A 23,041-nucleotide genomic window follows, 5' to 3' on the forward strand; every position below is an offset into this window, starting at 1 on the left:
AAATAACCCTAAAAATGCGAACAATCAAGATGTTTCTTAAAATACAGCCTGAAACCTTCTGTTGGGGAATCCTACCCACTTAACTTTATGAAGTTTAACTACCAGCCTGACTATAAAGTTATTCATTGAAAAAGTTTTATTAAGGACCTGTCATGAATACTAATAACACAGTACGTTAGCCCGTTACTTGCACAAATGCAAACAGAATACAGAACAGCATGCCACACACAACTCCTTCTTGTTTAAAAAGAATGGTTATTAAATAGTATATGTATTCATCAACTGGCTTTTTAGGAAAAGAAACAATATTTTGAGTATTATTTTGTCCTTGGTAGAAATATTTAAGCAAGGCAAAAGTCCTAATACCCTGATGCAAAGCTCATAAAAGTTACAGGCAAAGGTCCTACTGATTTCACTGAAGTAGCAGGGGCCTAATCATAGCCTGCTGAATGAGATGAAAATCAGTTTACTGACTCCCAAAGACTTTGAACTGAAAAAAAAATTAAAAAATCCAGAAACATAGACTAAAACTCTCTATAAAAAGAGTCCTTTGCTCCTTACAGAGCTTTTACATTAGTTTCTGTCATATTCAATATCACACACAAAGATATGCCATGTGGATATGAGGTATACACATAGCTCTAAACCCCAAATGCTTTTTTCCAAAAGCAGTGATTGTATAGGACTGATCTCACGCCAGTTTAAATGGATTAAGTGAACAGGAATTCAATGAAAACAGGATCAGTAACTGCTATGGAACAGACAGAAAAACAAGCTTCATCAAAAAAGATTAATGTGGAGTCTCTGTCTCAAAATGAGTAAGGAATTTGGTTAAAAAGAAAGGCAGTACTCTTACATGAGCTTTCTGCAAGAAAAATTACCATAGTTTTGACACAGCAAGATGACAGAACTGGCATTATGCACAGACTACCAAATGAAACTTTGAAAACAACAGAGGCTCAGCATTTAATGTTATTAACATTCTTTTAAGCGAGTTTTGGAAGCTACTTTTCTTTGCCAGCACGGTATTATTAAATTATTTTAATACTATAACAAGGTTTTACAAAATATGTTAAACAGGTATCTTTTTGAATTTCAATAAAATTTAAGAAGTTTAATCTGCTAACCTTTATTTATATGTAACATTTTTCCAGGCAGTTAATGAAATTATTCATGTAAGCAATGGGTACTTGCTTTTATAGGAATTGCAGAATGGAAACTAAATGGAATTCAAAGAAATACATAAGCAAATATATTCTCATTCACATCCTTCAGGATCTTTAATGGTAAGCACCACATTATACAAACACAGATCATTAAATGCCATAACAGAGGTTTCTAAAGCTACAGCTCTCGTGTTTCTCACTTCCATTGGAAGAGAAGAACATCCTCATTGGAGGGCTTGGGCTCTCCTATAATAAAACCTGCAGAAGGCCCATAAATGCATCGAAACAGTCCCCTGAAACCATAACCCATCTCCACCCTTGGTTTTGTGGTACCTCCTTGTCTTCCCCCTCTTTCTTACCTTCCCAGAAAGTCATCATCTTTTGGACTGCTGGAGGGAAAAAGCTCACAATGCACTCAAAATGGCAATGGTCAAGGGTTTATTTTGTTTTTTATCACTACGCTGGCCACAAATAGGGCAAAAAGTGCCACCATTTTATATGTCTCAAGTAGCCATGCAAATGAACCCCATTCTTGGTACCTCTTCCTGAGCCTATCCTTACCGAAATCAGTTGCGAAACTTCCTGAAGGCACAGAGCATGCAGTGTGTGGAGGGACACCCTCAGACACCAGGGCTCTTCAAACACATCAAGAAGTGCCCTGTCCAGCCTCCTAGAAAGATTTGTCATAAGTTTCCTTCACCAAACAACTCTTATGACTAGTGCTGTTGCAGAGATATGTACACTCACTTCTTTCCATTCCGTTGAAGATGGCTGCAAGCCTCAAGCAGCCCTGCATTGAGAGAGCCCCAAACATGTAGCTGTGGCATGATGTTTGGTGAGAACCGTACCCCTTTAACCCTTTGTGTATATGGAAGGAGGTCACCTGGAATCAGATACATTTTGTTGGAGACACTCTCTTCAAAATAAAATCCGGTCCCTTAAAAACTGTCACGAGATTCCAGACCTCGTTCCAGGGAAAATGTGGGTAAGTCAAAGGAGATGTAGCATACCCCTGAGGGGCCACCCCAATTCTGGGCTTGGGCAGAGGCAGCTGACTGCATAGCTCCTGCCCTCAGGGTGACCAGAGGCATGGGACCCTGCTCCCACCTTACCCCACTGAGCAGCAGCAGCGCCGGCCTTTGGGCTGCTGGACCACAGCTGCCATAGGGGCTTTGCTGTATGACAGAGTGGCTGTTTCAACTGGGTGCCATTCCTCCTTCCCAGAGATGCGTTCACTTTGCTGGAAAGCTGCCCTTCCCTCACTGCTTGGTTCTTGTTCACAAAATAAAGCAGAGAAAAAAAAAAAAAAAGAGAGAAAAACACAACCTACCACCCAGTTATATAACTAAAATCTTCAGACTAAGTTGTGCTTTACCCCTCAGCCCTCAACATGAATCCAGGGTGTGAAATGAATGTGCAGTTTTCCTCCCGTAAAAGGAAAGCACATTTTCTTCTGCCTTAAAAATTCCCCTGAGAGCAAACACCTATCTTTTTTTTCCTTTTTTCTGTAGGATGGGAAACAAGCTCTGAGTGTTTTGCACAAGGCAGTGTAGCCTGGCTTAAAATATTTACTGCACAGATAAGGCTCAAAATGCTGAAAATACGTATGATTTTTTTTTTTTTTTAACAAGGATAGCAAAGGATTATTTTCAAAAACAATTTTAGATTTGATATTTGGTTTTTATACATGACCTCCACATAAAGCATTATTATCAGCAATTAACTTTTTGTTTTATTGTGCAGAAAGCAATTACTGCTTTGCAAGAAGCACACAGAGCACTAGACAATTCTGATCCACTTACTAAATCAATGCTGGTTACCACAAAAGAACCACTAATGTGCTTAGGATGGTCCGCTAACTAAGAAAAAAGGATGGATATGACCAACATTCTATTTTAAGTGTATTGTATTATAATTTCATCAGCATTTACAGAAATATGAACCATCACAACAGGGCTGGACTTACTTAGTTTTAACAATGAGGGAATTACTCCTCCAATCATCACTTGCTATCTCTCACACACAAGCCTGCGAGCACACATAAGCACGCTCTCTTTTTTACTGCATTTCAACAGAAACATGCTTTCTACCTAGAGTTTAAAAACTGCAAGTGGCTGCAGTGGAAAGCAGAAGCCAATCTGTATAAATAGCTTATTCTGGGGAATTTCTGAAAGAGAAAACACTCAGTAGGTACATTGTAATTAGTTGCTCTTTCTACTTACCTCTTGACAAATGATGCATGCGGGTCTGGATGAGAGCCCAACTCTTGACCCATGCCACCACTACACACTTCAGTACTTCAAGCAGAACCCCCTAACCTCAGCACTCTTTTAATTTAATTTTCTTTTTCCAGAAAGGCAGCATTGGTAATGCACAAAATGAGAACTAGACATGATTAGCAACATTGGAATTCTTTCGGAAATGCTTCATATAGCTGTGCCCTAAATATATCTGAGGACAGCTTTCCGCCTTCAATTCATTCCAAATATGTAGCATGTTTCAGGACTGGGTTAAAGGAGAGAACATGGAAACTCACTCTCAGCACTGTTCCCACAATGCTTAAAGATACACATTTACAACATTTGCAAGCCTTTCAAACATAAGACATTCATGTGATCACTATTTTAAATACAAGAGATAGAGAAATACAAGTTTTACCACCAAAAAAAATAACCTTAAAAATAAACATTTTTTTGGATAGCACTTTACTGCCCCCTTTTGCACTTTAACATTAGAACAGGTTTCAACATGAGTATACTTCTGTGAAACACTGCTAAGAAATGGGCTAAAAAGACAGAACATTGAGTTTACACACTAAGAAACTACCAGGCACTGCTCTGGAGACATATTCCACTTACCTAAGCTGTAAACAAATGAAACATCTAGCTTTCATTGCCCTTAATTTTCCATGGAAGAGATCAGCAATGGATGGTTTAAATGACCATTTTCCATTTTAATCTGCATGTATATGGGCAATGGAGAAAGAAAGGGGTACTGCTCATTAACGCTAGTTGTCTATCACAATTTTCTAAAGCAAAGATCATCTGCAACTTGAATTTGGTTTTATTCAACAGGAAGAAAAGAATGACAAAGGGCTTTCCAGTCTGAGGCCATTCATGTGTTAGCAATCTCCTAACTGAAAGGATGGGTGTAGCCTTCAGAAGAAAACTTCACAAACTGGCAGGCAAGGATATTTTCATGAAAGGTGAAGACAAGAAGCCTAGACATTCAAATACCCTGCAAGCCTACAGGCATAAACCCGTTCTGCAACTCCGCATTGCAATTACAGTCACTGCAGAATTCATGTGTGTCTGTGTGTGTCCATATATATCTACAAAAGGTAATAAATCTACAGTCTAGTGGCCAGTTATTTACAAAATACTAATTCATTATGACAGAGCCAGAGGGGGACTCGTCCTGCCCCTGCCCTCAGCTTCCATTTGACAAAGTCCATGTGCTGCTGTGTACACTTATATTTAAACTTAATCCATTTTCCTCTGTCATCCTACAATTACAATACAAGTCACAATAATATTAAATTTCACAGCCTACAGCATTGCACAATTGAACCATTACTGTAATGAAAACTGACTCCCTTTGATATTAACACTGGTGTTTTCTCTCATTTGCTACCCATGAAATACAGGAAGAGACCAATGTTGTTTTAATTAAAGAATTGTTGTTCAAAATATGCTACTGGGAATATTAAAGTAGTTCTTTGCTCTCGCAGCAAAGATAATCAGGTATTTATATGGTTTGGGTTTTTGAAAAAATAAAGAAAGTCTGTGCCATGGATTCAGTGAAACACAAAACCACCACTCTACTTGCGCTCGCAGAGGCAGGGTGTGCCAAAACCAAGAAACATGGCGCTTTGTTGAAAAGATGCAGAGCAGTAGTTAGCATGGAACGGAAAGTCAAACCAAACCACGTGTGCTTCTTACACAAGTCACTGAAGTCTTTGCTGTTAGAAAGCTAACAGAGACCAGCTGTCATTTGCAAAAGAACTACTTTTCAAAAAGGGCACTGTAAATCACAAGCTATGGATGGAAGAAAGAAACAATGAAAACAGATTGTTCTATTGCTGTGCTGTTCCGTGCTCTTCTCCATTTCTATTACAGAAACAAATCTCATGTCAGCCACAACGCAAGGATACAAACCAAAGTTTTCAGTCTTCCTTAACTACAATTTGTTCACACCTGTACAGTCTTGTTCCAAGACATGCTCCAAGCAAAGTCTATAAAAGAGGGCGGGGTCTGTCTTCTTACTCAATGAGACATTAATAATCAGTGATGATATCTCAAATTCAAAGAAAAAAATTCAGCTGCTTTGCAGTTGTTAGAAAAGATATTACTGCATACCATTTGCCTGCATAAGGAAACATTTGGAAGCTGAACAAGTTGTTAACTCACAACTTTCAGGAAAAGTTATGCCAAATCAACTATGATGGTGTCATCATAAGACAAACCAAACGTATTTTGGCAAACCTTTGTTATGCAAAGATTTTCAGAATCCAGCTGCAACTCACTTTCACTCCTACCTATACTGCATCCTTTTTCTCTTTATATAAAAAGGACAGTTTTCAGATGGAAAAGGGAAAAAAACAAAAACCAAAAACAACAAATGAGCAAAAACCCAGATGAGACACCTACAATTGGTCTGCAGTTGCATCTCACATTAAACCCAAGATGCAGCCACTGGTAAGCGTGGAGATCCTATGTTAATTACCAACTTTTCCAAAGTCTGACTGACTTGCAGAAGCAGAATCAAGCATGACCGCCTCTGCTACCTCCAAGACAGCAGTAATATCTGAACTACCAAAAAACAGCTCTTGCCCTACTGCAGTGCTGAGCCTCTCGAATTAAGATAAGCTGCCAGTGGAGTAGTTTAAAAATGCCCAGAGGTGTACTCATCACTAGATTGGACATCCCTACCCAGGTGGAAAAGTCCATCAGAAGGTTTCACCAAGAGGCTGGAGACCGCAGGAGCCTCAGCCACTCCATTTTGATCTGCTTGCTGCCCTGTGCCTGTGTCTCAGCCTCTACCACAGGGAGGCTCAGCATGGTCAGTTAGTCACAAACCAGATTATCCTTCAGGGGTTAACCTGATCTGCTCTGGGGATCAACTGAACTGCTCATATCAACCAGTCATCTGTGGAAATGCATTGGCATCACACTGAACTGCAAACAAAAGCACAGAAAATTGGGTACAGGCAGAGCTACCAGTGCAGACAGAAGTCTAGGAACAAAGGTGATGGACCTGCTCGAACTGTCCCAGCCAGCATGAGGGATCACCACCAGCACGGCTGTGCTGGTAGCTGGCAAGCTAAGTGGAAATTAAGACTCACTCCAAGTGCAGACAGGGCTGTAGCTTCTGACATCATTTTCTGATAGAAAGAAATGTAATGAAGCTTCAGAGAGACGTGTATTTGTCCAACCCCAAAAAACCTTTTCACTCTGGCCTTGGTTCAAGACAGCTCATGCTTAAATTCGTCCCGCTTCAGCAAAAATATTCAGCATTCAGCACATGCTCAACATAAGCAGAAGAGCTCAACATGAGCTCTTCTGAATGAGGATAGTTTCCTGAGTCAGGCTCGCGGAGCAGAGTTCAGTCGTGCTCATCTTGCTGTCACACACTGATCCACAGAACTGAAAAGATTACAATAAGAAATACATTTATGAAAATTTAGCTTTTCTCTTCAAAAACTGTCTAAAATGTCCAATAAAATTAGAAGGAACAACAATTACCACCAAAAATCATGGATTTTAGAATATTTATCACACAGACCAGTAATCTTGCCTGCCAGTGTGACCTTCCTTGTTCAGCTAATCCATGTAGCCTGGAAATACCTTGGAAAAAAAGAAAAAAGAAAAAAAGAACCAAAAAAAATAAAGGTCAAGTGTTGTGCAGTGATTAAGCTAGACTGCTTCTGAACTAAACAGAAATTAATTAAACATGAAGAAAGCAACTGAAGTGTGGACAGTGAATGCTATGGGACTGCAAAACCTCAAAAGGAGTCAAGATATGCCTAATTCCAAACTTGCACTTTCATCCTGTCAGGTATAGAAACCAACTGCTGCTCAGAAGGTAAGTAAGCAGATGGCAAGCACCAAAAAAATGAAAATGCAAAGTGATGCACCACTTGAAGAGTTAGAACTGTAGTTATGTGTGCTTTCACCAGTGCTCACTGCATAGGTTCCTTAAACAAACTGCTTCAAACTTGCAGAACATCAAAAGCCAGATGGGCCTTCCTGAATGAATCCACAGGCAAGGAGCCAGGATTCCCGTTTGCTGCAGAAATAGGCCTGGACTTGATTTGAGTCTTCTCAGCTCTGACAGGCTGGAGTCTGGCAGACCTCCCAATCCAAAATAAAATAGCATTCAATTGCAACTAGGCTTTAACTAATAATAATAATAATAAATTTTAAATCCCTCTTATTAGCTTTAACATGCACTTCCCTTTACAGCGCATTGTTCACCTTTCCCACCACTGTTCTTTGGTTTGGGTACCTAAGCAAATACACTATTCAAATAAACACTAACAAAACAGTCAGAAGCAATTGACAGCATCACAGATTTTTCAGGCTAATGTATCATTACAGCATTTAGCCTATCCTCCTGTGCATTCTTTATCCTTTGAAGTGTACACAGTTCCAAATGCTACTAAATAAAGTTTTGCAAATTCTATTTTAGCCATTAATCACAAGACATTTAAAAAGAATGCTGTAGGTTGAAAAACCATCTTATAGTTATGTATATGCTATGCATCAGGAATGATTCACCTAGCAACATAATCCTCTACCAGCCTTTATCTTTTTTGGCCTGGGACCTGCTTTTAAAACCAGAAGAAAGCATAGACTATTACATCAAAGTTTAAATCAGCTGCATTATAATTATCGTGCTGATACCGCAATAAACACTGGGTGTTGGCTGGCCAGGATTGCCAAAAAAGATAGAGGTCCTGCCCTTATTCACTGTCTTTGACAGTGTATATAATCACATCAAAGGAAAGTTCTCTCCATCACAGTTAGCAGAAAAAAAAGATCTGGATGTTCTCTTTCCTTGAGTAAATGATAGATTTTTGTTCATTACAATAAAAGTTTTGCCTATAAGGAGAAAAACAATTACAATGTAGAGCCCTTGAAGGCTAATGTAATACTCACTAAAGGCACTGGAAGTATTTTCATGGAGTTGAACAGGACCTAGATGGAAGCCTTAAACATGTTTACCTACTTGCAGCTGAAAATACAAAATACTTAAGGACATTTTCAAATATGGAATTTAAAATTATATATTTGCAAACCTGTACTTAAGACTTCTTGAAGACTTCTGAAAATCTGGCTAACCTTAAACATTAATTTATAAGCACAAAAAATAACAAAACTAACAACTAATTCAGAACGACACTGAAGACACTACAAGTCTAAGCACCAGTTTAAGGAATGTCTGTGTGTGCTTTGTCATTTCATTTTTGAAGATGGAGCTGTCCTCGAGGGCAGAGGAGCAACGGCAGAACTGTTTTTCGTTCTGCCATTTTGTTTTCATACTTGGCGTTCAGAAACAGACTCACTGAAAATGTGCTTGTTTTCTTAAATCGTGCCCCCTCGCTCTCCCCCTTTAGGGAAACTCAGTGCAGACTGCACAAGCCCCGTGTTAAGTCCATCTCTGAATCAACCTCTGCGAATAAATACTATTTCAGGGAAGTGGCACCTGCAAATGATTTTGTGTGGGAGCACACAGCCCTGGCACCCGCAGCACAGGGAGCCCCCTCCATACAGCAGCACCACCTATTCCTTTCTGTGCCTTGCCAAACGCACCGAGTCTTATCTCGCACATTTCTGAAATGTGACATGACAGGCAGGTTCGAAAGCTAAATGTTGGATAATGGTTGGCAAACAAAGGACATCGGTTTTTGCATTATTTCTTTAATTACTTTAACCCTTGTTCGAACAGAAAGCATAAGGCCAGAGTAATTCAGCTTCTCCCTTTGTCATTTGCCTGCCATAAATATGCACCAGTCTGCATTTGAAAAGCTGAAGGAGGCCGCAAGCTTGCTGGACATTTATCATGCTCTGTTCCCTGTTAACAAGCAAATACTTTAGTTGAATGGCCCATTAGCAATCATTGTCAAATGCAGAATGCAAGGTGCTTGGATGTGACCGGCCTGTAAATTAGATGAGGGTGCCCCTGTGCTTTGGAGAATTTCAGCAAATGAATTGGATCTTTTGAATATAGATTTCTGAAGGTTAAGCTGCAAGAGAGGAAACATATCTGAGTACTTCAGACTTTCACCAATCTGTTCGGCTCCCTATATGCACTTGTTTATTTTTCGTTTGTTAAATCGCATCAGCAGCTTGACAGTTTGGGTTCTGGAGTTGCCTTTTCAGTCAGATTGTGAAGCTTTCCAGCCTACTATGGGGTAGGATAAGAATGATAAATTTAAGCATGTAATTAACATCTTCATAAAAAAATAGAAAAGGGGGGGGGGGGGGGGGAAAGAACCTTAAAAAGTGTCCAAGCCACTGCCAAAAAAACAGCATGAATCCCATTTTGCCGAGCTCATCCGAGGCTCGTTCCCACTAAAGAAAGACACAACTGTTATTGTAGACTTCGGTGGTTTTTTTCCCTTATGTCTAGACTCTGCCTAACAAATGCAGAATGCTTTCTTTTTCCCTCAGCAGTCAAATGAGCAGGCAATAAAGTAAATATTTCTCATTTGAATGGTACCCCGATTTGCAACGTAATGCTGACTTTAAGCTCTGGGTGTTTATGGTTGTCATTTGGGTAGAAAAGCAAGCCGTAACTACTTGGAAAGCTCTTTAAGAGAAAAGGCAGGGGAAAAAAAAACAGGCAGCTGCACTGGGAGAGGTATTTTACTACCTTTACAGCTGCAGATCGCTTAAAATAAATGACACAGCAATGGCTACAATCTCGGCTGGCTGAACGCAAGAGGCTGACAGCAAACTCATCCCAATGATGGGGTGGGGGGGAAGAGGCAGATGCTTATCTCGTTCATTTCTAGATTTCAGCCAGCCACTCAGAAATAAATACCACCTAGAGACTAAGCCAATCAATTTGATTATCTGCAGTTTTACTGGCAAATAGGAATTAATGCTGGTTTGGGTTGTTGTTGTTGTTTTTCCCCTTCTTTTATATTTCTGCAGAGTGGGAAACAAGAAACGCTGAAACACCTGGCTGGGGTGCGGACAATGCAGTATGTTTGTCAGTGCTGCTCCCGTGGAGTGAGGGATCGAGACCTTGGCCCGAAACAGAACCAAAATCTGTTCTCCTGGTCCCTGTTCTACTTCCACACAACCCCAGCCCCACCTGTCCCCCCCTGCCCCCCGTGAAAGACAGCCAGGCCTGCAAGCAGCCCACCCAACAGCACAGCTGCTGCAGGGCCAGGCCTGGACAAGGAGAGCCATCCCTGCCTCACCACAGCCTCAAGCTTCAGCCGGCCCTTGCTCCAGACGGAGCAGCAAATGAAATCTATCTTTACCATATTATACACCACCAATGAGCAAGAACTGAGCAGCTTTTCTTCGCTGCTTTAACCAGCCTGAGCCACAAGTAGGCCTTTCATACAGCCTAATCCCGGCCCCGAGTTTTGTGCAGCTCTCACATAATGCCTTGCAGCCCGGAGCAAGGCCCTTAGTCTCCAGCACCCCTTTCAGAGACGTGTCATTTCTAACATCAAGCTAATCTATATGTTGCCATGGCATCACCCTTTATCTGCCTTTACATCTTATGAACTGCATGGATTTACCACATTATTTTTATCTGAAAGACAGAAAATGGTGGTTTTATTGCCATACAATCAGATTACTGCTGCTAGTTTCTCTATGCCTTTTTACCATACTTCAATCAAAAGGGATCAGTTTCTTTATACTCTGCCCTTGATTTACATTACATCTGTAAAGACCTAGTCTGGGTTGTAATCCCCTTATTAACTATGACCAGGGTTGATTTGCCTAAAAATAAAAGCAAATTGTGTCAGACCTTTTCACTTTGTTTTTGATTCGGAACTACAAAATGGATTACTAAAGAAATCTTCAGAGTTCACACGGCTGGTATAGTACTGAATTTAAAATGAGAATTAAACAAGTTAAACATGGGAGCTGTGTCAACGGTTTACATTTTCCATCATGGGAGAAAGGCTGAACTGCATTTGTCTTTGTGTTCTCCAGCTTTAAAGAGACAATGAAGCCACAGGAGTTTTTCCAAGCTCTTCTAACACTGTCTATTTGCCATCCTCCCTTCCTCTGCTTTTCAGGCAACTCCCTCCCAAACTCTTCTCCCTTGCCGCTCCCTTCCCCCTCCACCCTAGAAAAAGCCTCACTCGAGAGAAGAGTGCTCTGGTTAAAAGTTTATAGTTCTATGGCACTGCATATTTTAATCAAAATATTTCAAGCAGTGTAACATTCCTATTTAAGTTTCCACAACGCCTCACAAAGAATGAGCTCATAAGCAAATCCATGTAGATGTATGATAAATGACCTGAAAAACAGGTTTCTTTATGTCAGCAGTCAAGGAAGGCAGACATTAGGCACACATGAATAACATTTTAATCACTACTTTTTTCTCAGAAGAACACTTTCTTCTCATTTGCAACAAGCAATTTCTAGTACCGCAGGTTGCACGACACATGAAGACCAGATCCTCAAAAAGGCCTTGGTTCTGGCTGCTGTGCAAGTCTCCAAGGCCTGTCCTGGCTGGCATGCCACTGCAGTCACCTCAGGCCCTTTGCTGCCTTTCCATTACAAGAACCTTCACCAAATTTGCAACAATCTTAATTGTCACACCTCAAGCAATGCAATTGCCTTACAACAAAACAGGAAAAAGGAAGAAAAAAAGAGAGGGAGGGAGGAATTCTTGTGTGTGGAAAGAGGGGGGGGACATACTGATTTTAGCTTGACTTTTAGTCACTGCTTTTCTAAAAGCAATTACTTCGTTAAACAAAGTGAAACAACATGGCACAGCTTACAGATAACATGCTTTATGATAATTACGATAAATAATATATCAGTTATACTCCCCCTGTAAAAGGCTAGGGGAAAATAACCAACTGAAAAATCTGGACATTACTTCATTCTGAATTCATTTTGCTAATTCACTTGTGTTAAGACCTGGCTATAAACACCAGAGATGTTTGGAAATGGACTGGAAGACACCACTCACTTCTTGTATAAGCATGCCAAGTGTCAACAGCTATGTTTTGGGTACAATTTAGAAGCATGTGTTTAAATCATTTTAACCTTCCACTCCTGTTTCTTCAGCTTGAAGCTGCAATTGTTGAGGTTAGAAAGTGCGCTCCCATGACACCGGACTCCTATATAAATTCTTGTCTAGCAAGAGGCTACCAAACATGTTGTGAGGTATCGTTTTAGCAAGCTCTTTGTGCTTCGGCAGGCTCACTTGTCCTGTGAAACAAGGACTGTCCATTACCTACAGTTTATCATCCTGACAAAATGTGAGGAATGTGGATGTGAAAGCACTAACAATTCCACCCCTGGTGCTTTCCCCTTTTTTCTCTCTATATTAAAACCGACAAGATTAACCCAAATGCAAACTGCAGAGCATAGTTCAAGGGGCTATTCAATCGGTAGTGAATGTGCATTTGTTTACCTACAAAAATAAGAATTTCAGAAATAATGAGAAGCAGACTAGTCTATATGCCACTGAATAGCCCATTTAACAGGGTCATCAATTGTAGTTTATTTTATCAGTTTCTGACATGTGAGCATTCATTCAGAGATGGGCTGTGAAATATCCCATATATAATTGGTTATAAGAGATAGAGAGAAACAGCTATGTAATCTAACTTAATCAGTGTCAAATGCAGCAGTTTTGAGGATACGCTTCCACATGTTACCAAGGAGAACTGCCTTGCTCACCAGCCTATAGCACGCAAGGCATAGAGACGCTCAGACAGAAACAATGGGTTTTGAATGAGATTTTGCGAAGGTTTGACTGAAATGCACTCCACGACACTATGCTCTGTCATACATTTCAGAGGCAGTGTTGAGTGCTTGGGAGGTGAAACTGAGGTAATCCATGATATCTATATATATTGTTTATCTTGGCAGAAACAGCACAGGCAGAAAGTCCCTGATTAAAAAGCGTCAACAGGAGTTAAGTCTACAGAATAATTTCTCACTGCATTTTCAAGATCATGATAACTAACTTTCTTCAAATAAGAAGTCTGTAACATCTACAAAAACATCTGCAATGATGACATTTAACCTCCCAAGCTATAAAGTCAGAGGTATAATTATCTTATGTCACTTAAAATACACCTCTTGTGACTCGGTGGAGGCAATGAAAGTAGAGCTCAAGGAAGGGAGAAAGGAGCTGAGCAGGGCAGAGAAGTCTGTGTTCAGACAGCTACTGTGTACTCTCAATCCCAGCCACCTGCTAAAAATTACAACCTCTAAACTTCAGTGCAAAACCAATTCAGTTTATATGTTCACCTTAACCTAGAATTTATTATTTCTTACTTTATATTAACCTGACTAATAACTTCTCCCAGCATTTAATTGCCTACCTGTTCAGCAGATTTATGTGTTGAGGCTTTCAATGGAGTTAAATGAATAGCTTCCCTGAATAAATTAACCAGTACCAAAGATAGTTATTATTTCAAACCTAGAAAGGAGTTTTATTATACTACGCTGAGATCCTTTCAGCAGCTTACTTCTCAAGCGTGTTGAATCCCAAGCGAGGACAACCTTGTCTAAGGAGAAATTATTCAGTATCCTTTGGGCAAACAATTGTGACAAGAATTAGTAAGAAATCCTGCTCCGAGAAGTGGAGCTGTCTCACCAACAGCAATATTGGTAATGCATTTGTAAGCTTCCTCAAAGTATGGGCCTCCAAGTGGCCTATAAATCACTATCCCCAGCAATTGAAAAGACTAATTTTAATAGTGTACTTCTTCACTGTGGTGATTAAGCCCCAATGAATCACTCAAGAAAACTCAATTACATCAACAGCAGAACCTATTTTTAAGCATGCATTTAAGTTGAAAAAGTAATTAGATATTATCATTAGATCTACCATTAACAACATTGAAACCTTTTTTTTTGTAATCAAATAGTTTAGAATTACCCAAATGGAAACAACTTGTATTTGATAAAGGTAGCATATCCCCAGGCACTATAAGATGGGTTGAATTCTGCTGCTTGGATACTTTAATTTCACTGATGGCTAATAAAAGCTACAAGGTAAGTTTAAAAAAAAAAAAAAAAAAAAAAAAAAGCAAAACAGGTTGGAACTGAAGGAGCAGCAGAGGAGAGGCCAGAGCAGCAAGCTGTTCTGCATTGGAAGAGTGACCTCTGTAGGAAAACGCTGAGCATAGGGCTGGCGATGCAAACCTCCAGGGCTGAGCCAAGCCTGTTTTCCACACGCACAGTAGGCCCACTAATGCAATGCAGCCCCACCTCGCAGCCTGTGACTTTCAAGAACTCACACAGCACCGCAAAGCCCACTTTATTATCACCTACTTCTCTTTATTCTCAGGTGTCATGCCATACCACCTTTCTTAAACCAAAGAAAGGGCTTTAAACTGCACACATCATAGAAGTGTGGAGCCAGAGACTGGAGCTAAACTTTGTTATCCTAACTGGCTTCCCACCTAGTGTATGTGTAAATAAAATGAACATTTGCCGCAATATTAAGAATAAAAACACAGAAATGGCTATTCCACGGCCTTCCTATCAGTTTTCATTTTTTAAAATTAAAGATTAGGAAACTTCTCTGTAAAGAAGTCACACAGAGATACAGCAAATAGTTTCGTTATTGAAAACTGCTGGCATAAAACCTTCAAGTTTTTCCTCAGCAGGAACAATGGTAGGGAAAATGGTAGGGAATGATGACAGTAAGACAAGACTTGATAAACTTGAGTTGCCACTTTTAATTCAAATTTTTAAGCCTTCCCCAATTTTTTGGAGATCCTGCCACCCGCACAGAATTAAGCCCCAGTCCAGGAAATACTCCATTCTTCTAATTTCATTGCAACCTAACATTTCCTCTAAAAAGTCCCCTGGGAAAACGAGACAGATACTCCCTGGATTTAATTGGAAATTTTAAATTCAATTAATACAATGCATACAGTTTGCTTTTAAATATATATTAAAGATGTAATATAAGTTCGAATAAATTATTTTAATCCATTTCTGGTTTAAAACTTCCTTAACTTATTACAGACTATCCCTTCCTAGCCAAGGAAAAAAAAATTGCTACGGTGTTTTTAATCACAAAAGTTCAAAGGGTTTCACAGCCGGACGAAGCCAACTTTTATTTTGCATATGTCAAAAAAAAAAAAAAAAAGAAAGGGACAGAAAAGTTTTCCTCAGATAGACTTTTATTTGGAAAGACGGCCCACTTTCCGAAGTACTCTTCTTTCCCAAAGTACAAGTTCCTTCTGTTTAAGTTTTTAAAGGATGTGCTATTTTAAGACGTGGCTTTGATAGCGAAGCCCTGGGAGCCCATGCAGTTTTTTGCCGGGGTTTGCTAATGAAGAATGACACTAAATGGTTGCGTGATGGGTAGCGCTCACTTCATTACTCACTGACATGTGCCTTGATACCATCAACTCCACCACCAAATTTAGCCCTGCTCTACGCAGATGCAACCCCGCCGGAGTCAAGCGGGATGAGTTTGCATCTGCGGGCGGAGAAGTTGAGGAGCACCCACACACCCACACAGCCCCTTCCCGGCAGCGCCGCCCGGTGCCTCCGGCCCCGCGGCCTCCGCCGCTCCCACCGCGGGATGGCGGCGGCTCCCCCGCGGGGCCCTGCACCCCTCCCGCAGCCTCCAGCCCGGTGCTACCGCCCCTCCCCGGCCCGGCCCGACTCCCCCCGGCCCCGCTCCGTCCCGGTGGGGGCAATCAGCGGGGTGCCACCGCCACACGGCCCCGAGAGGGCCGGATCCTGCCGGGACCCCCCCCTCCCCACTCCGCCCTGTCCCGTCTCCTGAGGGCCGCGGCAGCGTCCCCCCGCGGAGGGAGGAGGAGGAGGTAGAGGAGGGTGGCGGTGGCGACGACTTACTTGGGGTTGGAGGAATTCCAATAGATGGGGTCTAAAACGATGGACCTGGCCAGTGCAGTTCTGCATAAAACCATCGCGACTCCCCAGCAGTACTTCCAGGCGGAGCCGTCGCGCCTCCGCGCTGCCATGGTCGCGGGCGGCACCGAGCCCGTGCCCGGCGCCTCGCCAACTCCGCCGCACCTGGGCGGGCGCCCGGTATCCCCAAGGCCGGGACGGGTGGGAAAAAAAAAAATAGAATACAATAATAACAAAATAATTTTTAAAAAAGATATCACACGAGACGGCGGCGGGTCGACGATGCACTTGGCGAGAGCCGCGACAGATCTACTGAGTCATGTATGCCAGCCGCACGTAGGGCATCGATTCTCCTGCGAGGTAAGATCCCAGCCACCTCCGAAGTAACGACGGCGATAAGGAGAAAAAAAAAAAAGCAAACGCCTCAGTCCTTCCTCTCACTCGGGGTCTGCCGGCTGCCTTGGAGGATGCCACTCAAACTGCCAACTCCCATTTGGATCCAGTGCGCCATACACATTCACAGTGTCTAAGGCTCGCGTGAAAAGGAGTAGAAAAAAAAAAAAACAAAAAAAAAAACACAGCAAACGGTGGTGGGAGAAATAAAAAGGGCTGGGCAAAGGGGGCACAGCCCCGGCAGGAGGCTCCTGCTACGTGTCTCTCAGCGCTGCCCGCAGTTTGCAATCCACACAGGCACCAGCCCGGGCTGTTTCGGGGAGCTCGGGCGCAACCGCGAGTCAATAAATCCACTCCGAGAGTCACCTCCCCTGGTCCCGGGGAGGCGCATCCGCAGGGCTCCGGCTCCCCCGGGGGGCACCGCCGCTGTCCTTGCCGCCGGCGCAGGGCGAGAAATAAAATTAATTAAAAATAAAGCAGAGAGCGGAGGGGGGGGGTCGCAGCGTCAAAACCTCTCCCTTACGAGATCCGCAGTGCGCGCCGCGGCGGCAGGAGCAGGAGAGCGCCGGGCGCGGGGCTCAACGCGGAGCAGACGCGGCTCCAGCCGCCGCCACCGCCGCCGTTCCCCCGCCGCCTTCCTTCACCCGAGCCCCCGCTGCTGCCGTCACCGCTCCGCTACCACCACCACCACCGCCGCCGCTGCCGCGAGTCCCCGGCGCAGGAGCGCGGCCGGCGGCAGCGCGCCGCCGTAGCCATATAAGCGCGGCCCCGCCGCCCCGCCGCCGCCGCTCATAGGGCCGCCGCCGGGCCGCCGCGCTGGTTGGGCGCCGCGCGTGTCACTTACCGCTGCCGCCGCGGCGGGCGGGGCCGAGCCGAGCCGTGCTGAGCCGTGCCGAGCCGGGCCGAGCCGGCAGGTAACACCCCCCGGCTGTAACACCCACCCCGGCTGAGCCACCCCCCCCCCCCGGCCCCGTAACATACACACACACACACACCCCCCTCCCCGGTCTGGGGGCGGCAGGCGGAGAGAGGGAGAAGCCCGCGCGCTTCGTGTCGCTTTTTAGCTGCGTGGGGCGAGAATGAGGAAAACGAGAGACTGGGGAGGAAAAAAAAAAAAGAAAAAAGCAAAGTCTTTGCTAAAATTGAGCACGCTTCCGTCTAAGGGCCAGGCGCTCCGTGGGGAGCGGGGCTGCGGGTCTCACCCTGCCGTGCCCCTCCGGTGCCCCGCCGGCCCTGCCCCCGCCGTCTGCGGGTCCGCAAAGTTTGGCCGTGCGGGGCGATCGGCCCCAGGCCGCCCCGGAGCCCGCAGGACTTGGCCCCGGCTCAGCCTCCCGGCTCGGCACCGGCTTCCCTCCCGTCCCCCGGCCGCCGCTCAGCGCCGCTTTCCTCCCCGCCACGCTTACGGGGGACGGAATTTTAGGATCCGGCTTCTTTTCACACCTCCCCGGCACCTGGACCTTTTACTTCTCGCCGGCATCATTTTTTATTTCAGTATTATTTTATTTGTTCTTAGTCCCGGACAGCGCTGGAGGTGCTCCCCCGGAGGTCCCAAGGGGGGTGCGGAGGGAGCCGGGGAGGGGGCGCCGCGCCCCCGCCGCCGCCGCGCTCGGTGCCCGGCGCCCTGCGGCTCCCGCGGCACTTCCACGGGGCCACAGCTCCCACTAGCGGCCGGTGGCAGCCCTCGGAGGGGGCCGGGGGGTCCCCTCTGCCGGCCCCCGCCCGCGGAGCCCTCGCGTCCCGTCCTCAGCCGGCGCCCACGCTGTCCCCTTCATGCCCCCCCCCAAAAAAAATTGCCCGGTAATTGGGGATAAAGGATGCACAACGCCCCCCCGGGCTGTGGGACTGGGGAACGGTCCGCGCCCAGAGCCGTACCCCGGGTAAATCCTGGGTGTGTAATGTCACGGCCGCTCCCGTAAGAACGGAGGGGCTTAGCGAATTTCTTCCAGCAGGGATTTCTTGCCAAAACAGTATCTGCAGAAAGGATTAAAAGTTAAATCCCAGGAAATTACGGCGCTCTTTCGGTCATTTCCCAGCCTTTTATTTCAAGCAGGCAAAGAACGTGCAGCAAAAGACTCTAATAAAGAGCCAATTTGGTCTAATTTAATTCCCGGAGTACCACTGGCATTTATTTAAAAACCGGGTTAGCGGCGGTGCTCCTCCGGCATTGGGGCGAACGTGAAGCAGACCGTAGGAGGGAAACGGCTGCCCAAATCCTTTCTTTCCCCGATCAATTTGGAAGAAAACGATCGCTCCCCACTTTCTATTCCCCAAAGCACCGCTGGCAGGAACCGCTCCCCTCGCCCGCAACAGAAGGAAAAGGGTTTTCTGAGGCGCGCTCGATGCCCCATAGCTTTTGTACTAATTGCGTTTGGTGGCTCCCTAATGCAATCTACCACTCAAGCAAACAAGGCAAGCAGTTTCCTTTTCGCGCAAAACATCGAATACGTTTTAAGCAAACTGCCTAATTCAATTTAATTTGCGGCGGGGAAGGAATTGCAGATCCGGCGACGCAATTTGGTGGAAAAGGATCTGATTCCCAGGCGGGAGACTTAGCACTCATGTGGGAGACAGGGCTTGCGTATCTATGCACATCGAGGGGCATCAAAGGATACCTTCGTCAGCGAGGGAGAGAGAGAAGAACTTAATTATTCAACTTTTAAACAAACGGGTGGTGTGCGGCCAGGCGGGAGCCAAGGCAAACAGGGAGCCTGATAAACGCTTCTAGCAACAGAGAGGTGTAAAACAGCTTTACTTTTTTTTTTTTTTTTTTTTTTTTTTTTTTTTTGGTAACGCTGCTGCTTCTGTTTGTTTTGAAGTGAAAGATTACGGGCGGTGTTTTGTAAAAGCTGTGAGTAAACTGTGACCTCTAACTCGCCGTATCCTTGCTTTAAGTAAACCAGAGGAAATGAAGAGCCCTGGTATTGTCTGAAAATATCCTCCCGGGGCTAAATATATCCCCTGACTTCTATTGTCCAGCGGCTAATCATTTTACGTAAATACAGCTGTTGTAATCTACTCTTCAGCATCCCCACGATGCTCGCTATAAAAACCCGCGTGAATAAAATCACCGCGAAGTAGGGAAGCGGAGCAAAAGTTATTCCTGAGCTGACCCCAGAAGCAGCTAAGAAACCCAGAGAAAGAGCCGTTGCTCTTATTGGGTCCCCCCTTTTGCCAGAGGGGGTCGAGGGAGCCGTGCCCAGCCGCCGAGCATCTCGCAGGAGCGGGGCGCAGACAAGGAGGGATGGAGAGACTGCGGGCTGGGGCGGGAGGGGGAATGAGATGAAATAATCCGTGAAAAAAAAAAAAAAAAAAGGCAAATCACGAAGTTAGCAGTAGAGCTGCGGCCGCAGAGGCGGCTTCTGCGGGGGCTGTTTGACGGGGAAGGTGCACGGCGAGGGATTTCGGGATTCGCGGGGAAGGTTTGCTGCCAGACCGAGTGGCGAGGGCCGGGCTGCAGGGGGGAACAAATCCCGCTGGCGCCGTGGGGAGCGACCCCGAGGTCCCCCTGCGCCCGGCCTGCCCTTGCCGGCGGGAGCGGTCCGCGGACAAGGATGGATGGACGGACGGACGGAGCTGCCGGGTGAGCGTTACCTTCAAGGGGAAGAAAAATAAATCAGGACTCTGCCACTTGCACTCCGCAAACCTTTATTTCCTTTACTTCCGCCAGCCTTACGGCAAAAAGTCGGGTTTATCCCGGGATAATTCGTTTTGGCTTCTTTCCGGCAGCGATGCGGGCACTACTAAATACACGTATTTGCCCTGATCCTAAGAAATTCGCGACAAAAAGACAGCTAATTGGAACGGGAGCGGGACTGGGGTCGCGATCCTCGATTCTTTTTTAAACATCAGTCTAAGCGTCGGGGATGAGGATACGTGGACAGGTTCTTATAAGTGTAAATTTTTAAGAGGAAAATCCCACCTTCATTCGTCATTACGTGAAAATTCACCAATGTCAAAGTGGAAAAGATATAACTTAATAGCATTGCTAAATCTAATGACAAAAGTGGGTTATTGACACTTTTAAAAAGTGATTTAAATAGAGTTTTTATTGTCTGTACAAAAGGCCAAACATGCTAGATACTTGAATAAGCTCCTAAAATATCATTAACACCATTACAATGTATCTTCTGTATTTGCGGTAGAATTAATGTGTATCTAGATGTGTTTTCTCTTCTTGGTGTCTGTTTTATAACCACAATTTTGGTTAACCATAGCTTTTTAGAAAATGAGCCTGGCTGCTCCTAAATATAGCCATAGAATTCAAACACCCTTGAAATAAAAGTCAGAGAACTTGGTACATCCTAAAAGTGCATTTCAGTCCTGTTTAATGCATTTTTATACTGATTCTTGCTAACGTTCAGTGACAACAAAAGTTCTTATTTATTTGCGGTCTGGAGTGAGATGTATATGGTAGGAAACAAGACCAGGGACCACACTTCTGCTACCTTATCAGTCTTTTTATAAAAGGTTTGTTTCTTTCTACATTGCTGACCACTGAGCCAGCATAGCCCTTGGTTCTACATGTCTGTCTGGGAAAGGTGATATCAAAAATAAGCTTGTTTTGTATGGAAATGTCAACATAGACTGAGCCCTCCTCAGCCGGCACTGGAAGAAGTGGATAACCTTGACATGCATGCATTTGGTGGTACTAGCATGAAAATGAAACAGAGATGCATGAAAAAGTCATGGTTCTGTTCCACTCGGCCAGGACTGTTAGTCCCAAACTGTTTGAGCCTGGGCACTTCTACTCTTTCCCTTACTGGAAAGAGCCTTAGGCACACAGACAACTTTACAATTCTCCTTCTGAAATAAATCACCTCTGCAGTGCAAACTGAAACGTATTCATCAACTTGAATTTCATCTGAACTTGCACTTGAGACCTTACAAGAGCACAGCTAATCATTTTCCTTCCACTTGCCAAAGTACACATCCCAAATACTCTGAAAACGTTTAACACAACATTTCATGCCGTTAAAAGCAAATCACAAACAATTCTAAGAGACTCTACATGGTTGGGGTACACTTTTAGAACAGCAGAGAAACACTCAAATATCTTAAGAGGGTGCGTTAATAGCATCAGGAAGATGGGTTTATGATTCTCAAGCCAGTAAGGGCAACAGAAAGGTCAAGGTTCATGAGCTAGCACAAAGATTAAGAGAAAAGGAGAGATGATGAAGACATACACTTTTAGAAAGCAAGATGATAAATTAAGTATTGATACTTTAGTAAGTTAATACTGGAATCTTTTTCTATATGTAGGTGTGCCACTGCTTGGCAGCTTAAGACATCTCACCAACCAAAATGCTTTGAGCAGCGTCAAGGACACCAACTCTCCAATATATTTCACAGCAGTCAGCCTTCCACATGTACTTGGAAAAATAACAGTGATAACGCACATGGGAAGTTCAATCTCCAAAGTAACTTTCCATTATGAAATACAGATATGCTAGGATAATGCTGTCATGTCTTCTACTTTTTCCTGCATCTGCCGGATGGCAGCATTGTCTGGTATTAAAATAATTCTCCAGGACATTTATGAACAGGGTTAAGAAAAACTAAGCTCTCCTCTGTTATCAGGTACGGAAACTGACTACTGCTCAAGGCAGGTGGCAACAAAAAAGCGCTTACTGTGGAGAGTGGGAAAAAAAATTAAAAAAATGGTACAACAAACCTGCTAGAGTAACCAACAATTGTAAATTTAAAGTTCAAACTGTAAGATAAAACAAATTATATAAAAACCAAGCACCTGACACATACTGTAACAGCAGTTTTAGTATGTTTTCTGGGTAAACTAATATCTTCACAGAAACTGACACACACACACACAAGCTTACACTGTTTAATCATTACGTAAATACACGTCCACATTCTAACATACTTTGCATTAGATGAGTATCAGGGGAAAACAAGAACATCTGAAGTTCTTACCATCAAATGTCAGTTTACCCTCCTTCCAAAGTGTGAGTTATTTCCCTAGAAATCAACAATATCCCTGAGGTCCCAGAGTAATTTAAAAAAGAAAGAAAACCCTGGAACAATGCAAATACAAGATCCACCCATTCCAGGTCTGTAAAATGCTAACAACTAAAGAGTGTTTTAAGACATTAAAGACAGTGGTTTTTACTGACATATTTCTGCCCACCTCCCCCCACACCAAAAAAAAAATGTAGCTGTTTTTATTTTTTGAGAGAAGGGAGAACGAATCACAGGTAAGAAGCTGTGGAATTGTGGAAGGGGCTAATTCTGACTGTGGACTTTGTCCATGGAGTAGTCCTAGAAGTGTGAACAGAAATAAAATTGTGACTTAAGCTTGGAGAGGTTAAGTATAAAGAACAACTACTACTATTTGACAGCAAGTTGGTGACGTAGGACATAAAGGCCTAATACCCCAGCTGCATGTATGAGAATGTAGCTTCTCAATTTTAG

At 43.9% G+C, this 23,041-nt stretch overlaps 1 protein-coding gene across 2 annotated transcripts in view; it reads right to left on the reverse strand.

Moving 5' to 3' along the window:
• EFNB2 (ephrin B2) overlaps positions 1 to 17,336 on the reverse strand; it is a 44,732-nt gene extending 27,396 nt beyond the window's left edge. For both annotated transcript variants that reach the window (XM_082760845.1, XM_082760844.1), the window contains exon 1: positions 16,208 to 17,336. In XM_082760845.1, the coding sequence (XP_082616971.1) occupies positions 16,208 to 16,335 (128 nt within the window). In that variant the 5' untranslated portion in view covers positions 16,336 to 17,336. The remainder of the gene's footprint in view (positions 1 to 16,207) is intronic.
• Between the last annotated feature and the right edge of the window lie 5,705 nt (positions 17,337 to 23,041).

The sequence above is a fragment of the Aythya marila genome (genome assembly GCF_965140915.1).
Source record: "Aythya marila genome assembly, chromosome: 1".
NCBI classification, from domain to species: domain Eukaryota; kingdom Metazoa; phylum Chordata; class Aves; order Anseriformes; family Anatidae; genus Aythya; species Aythya marila.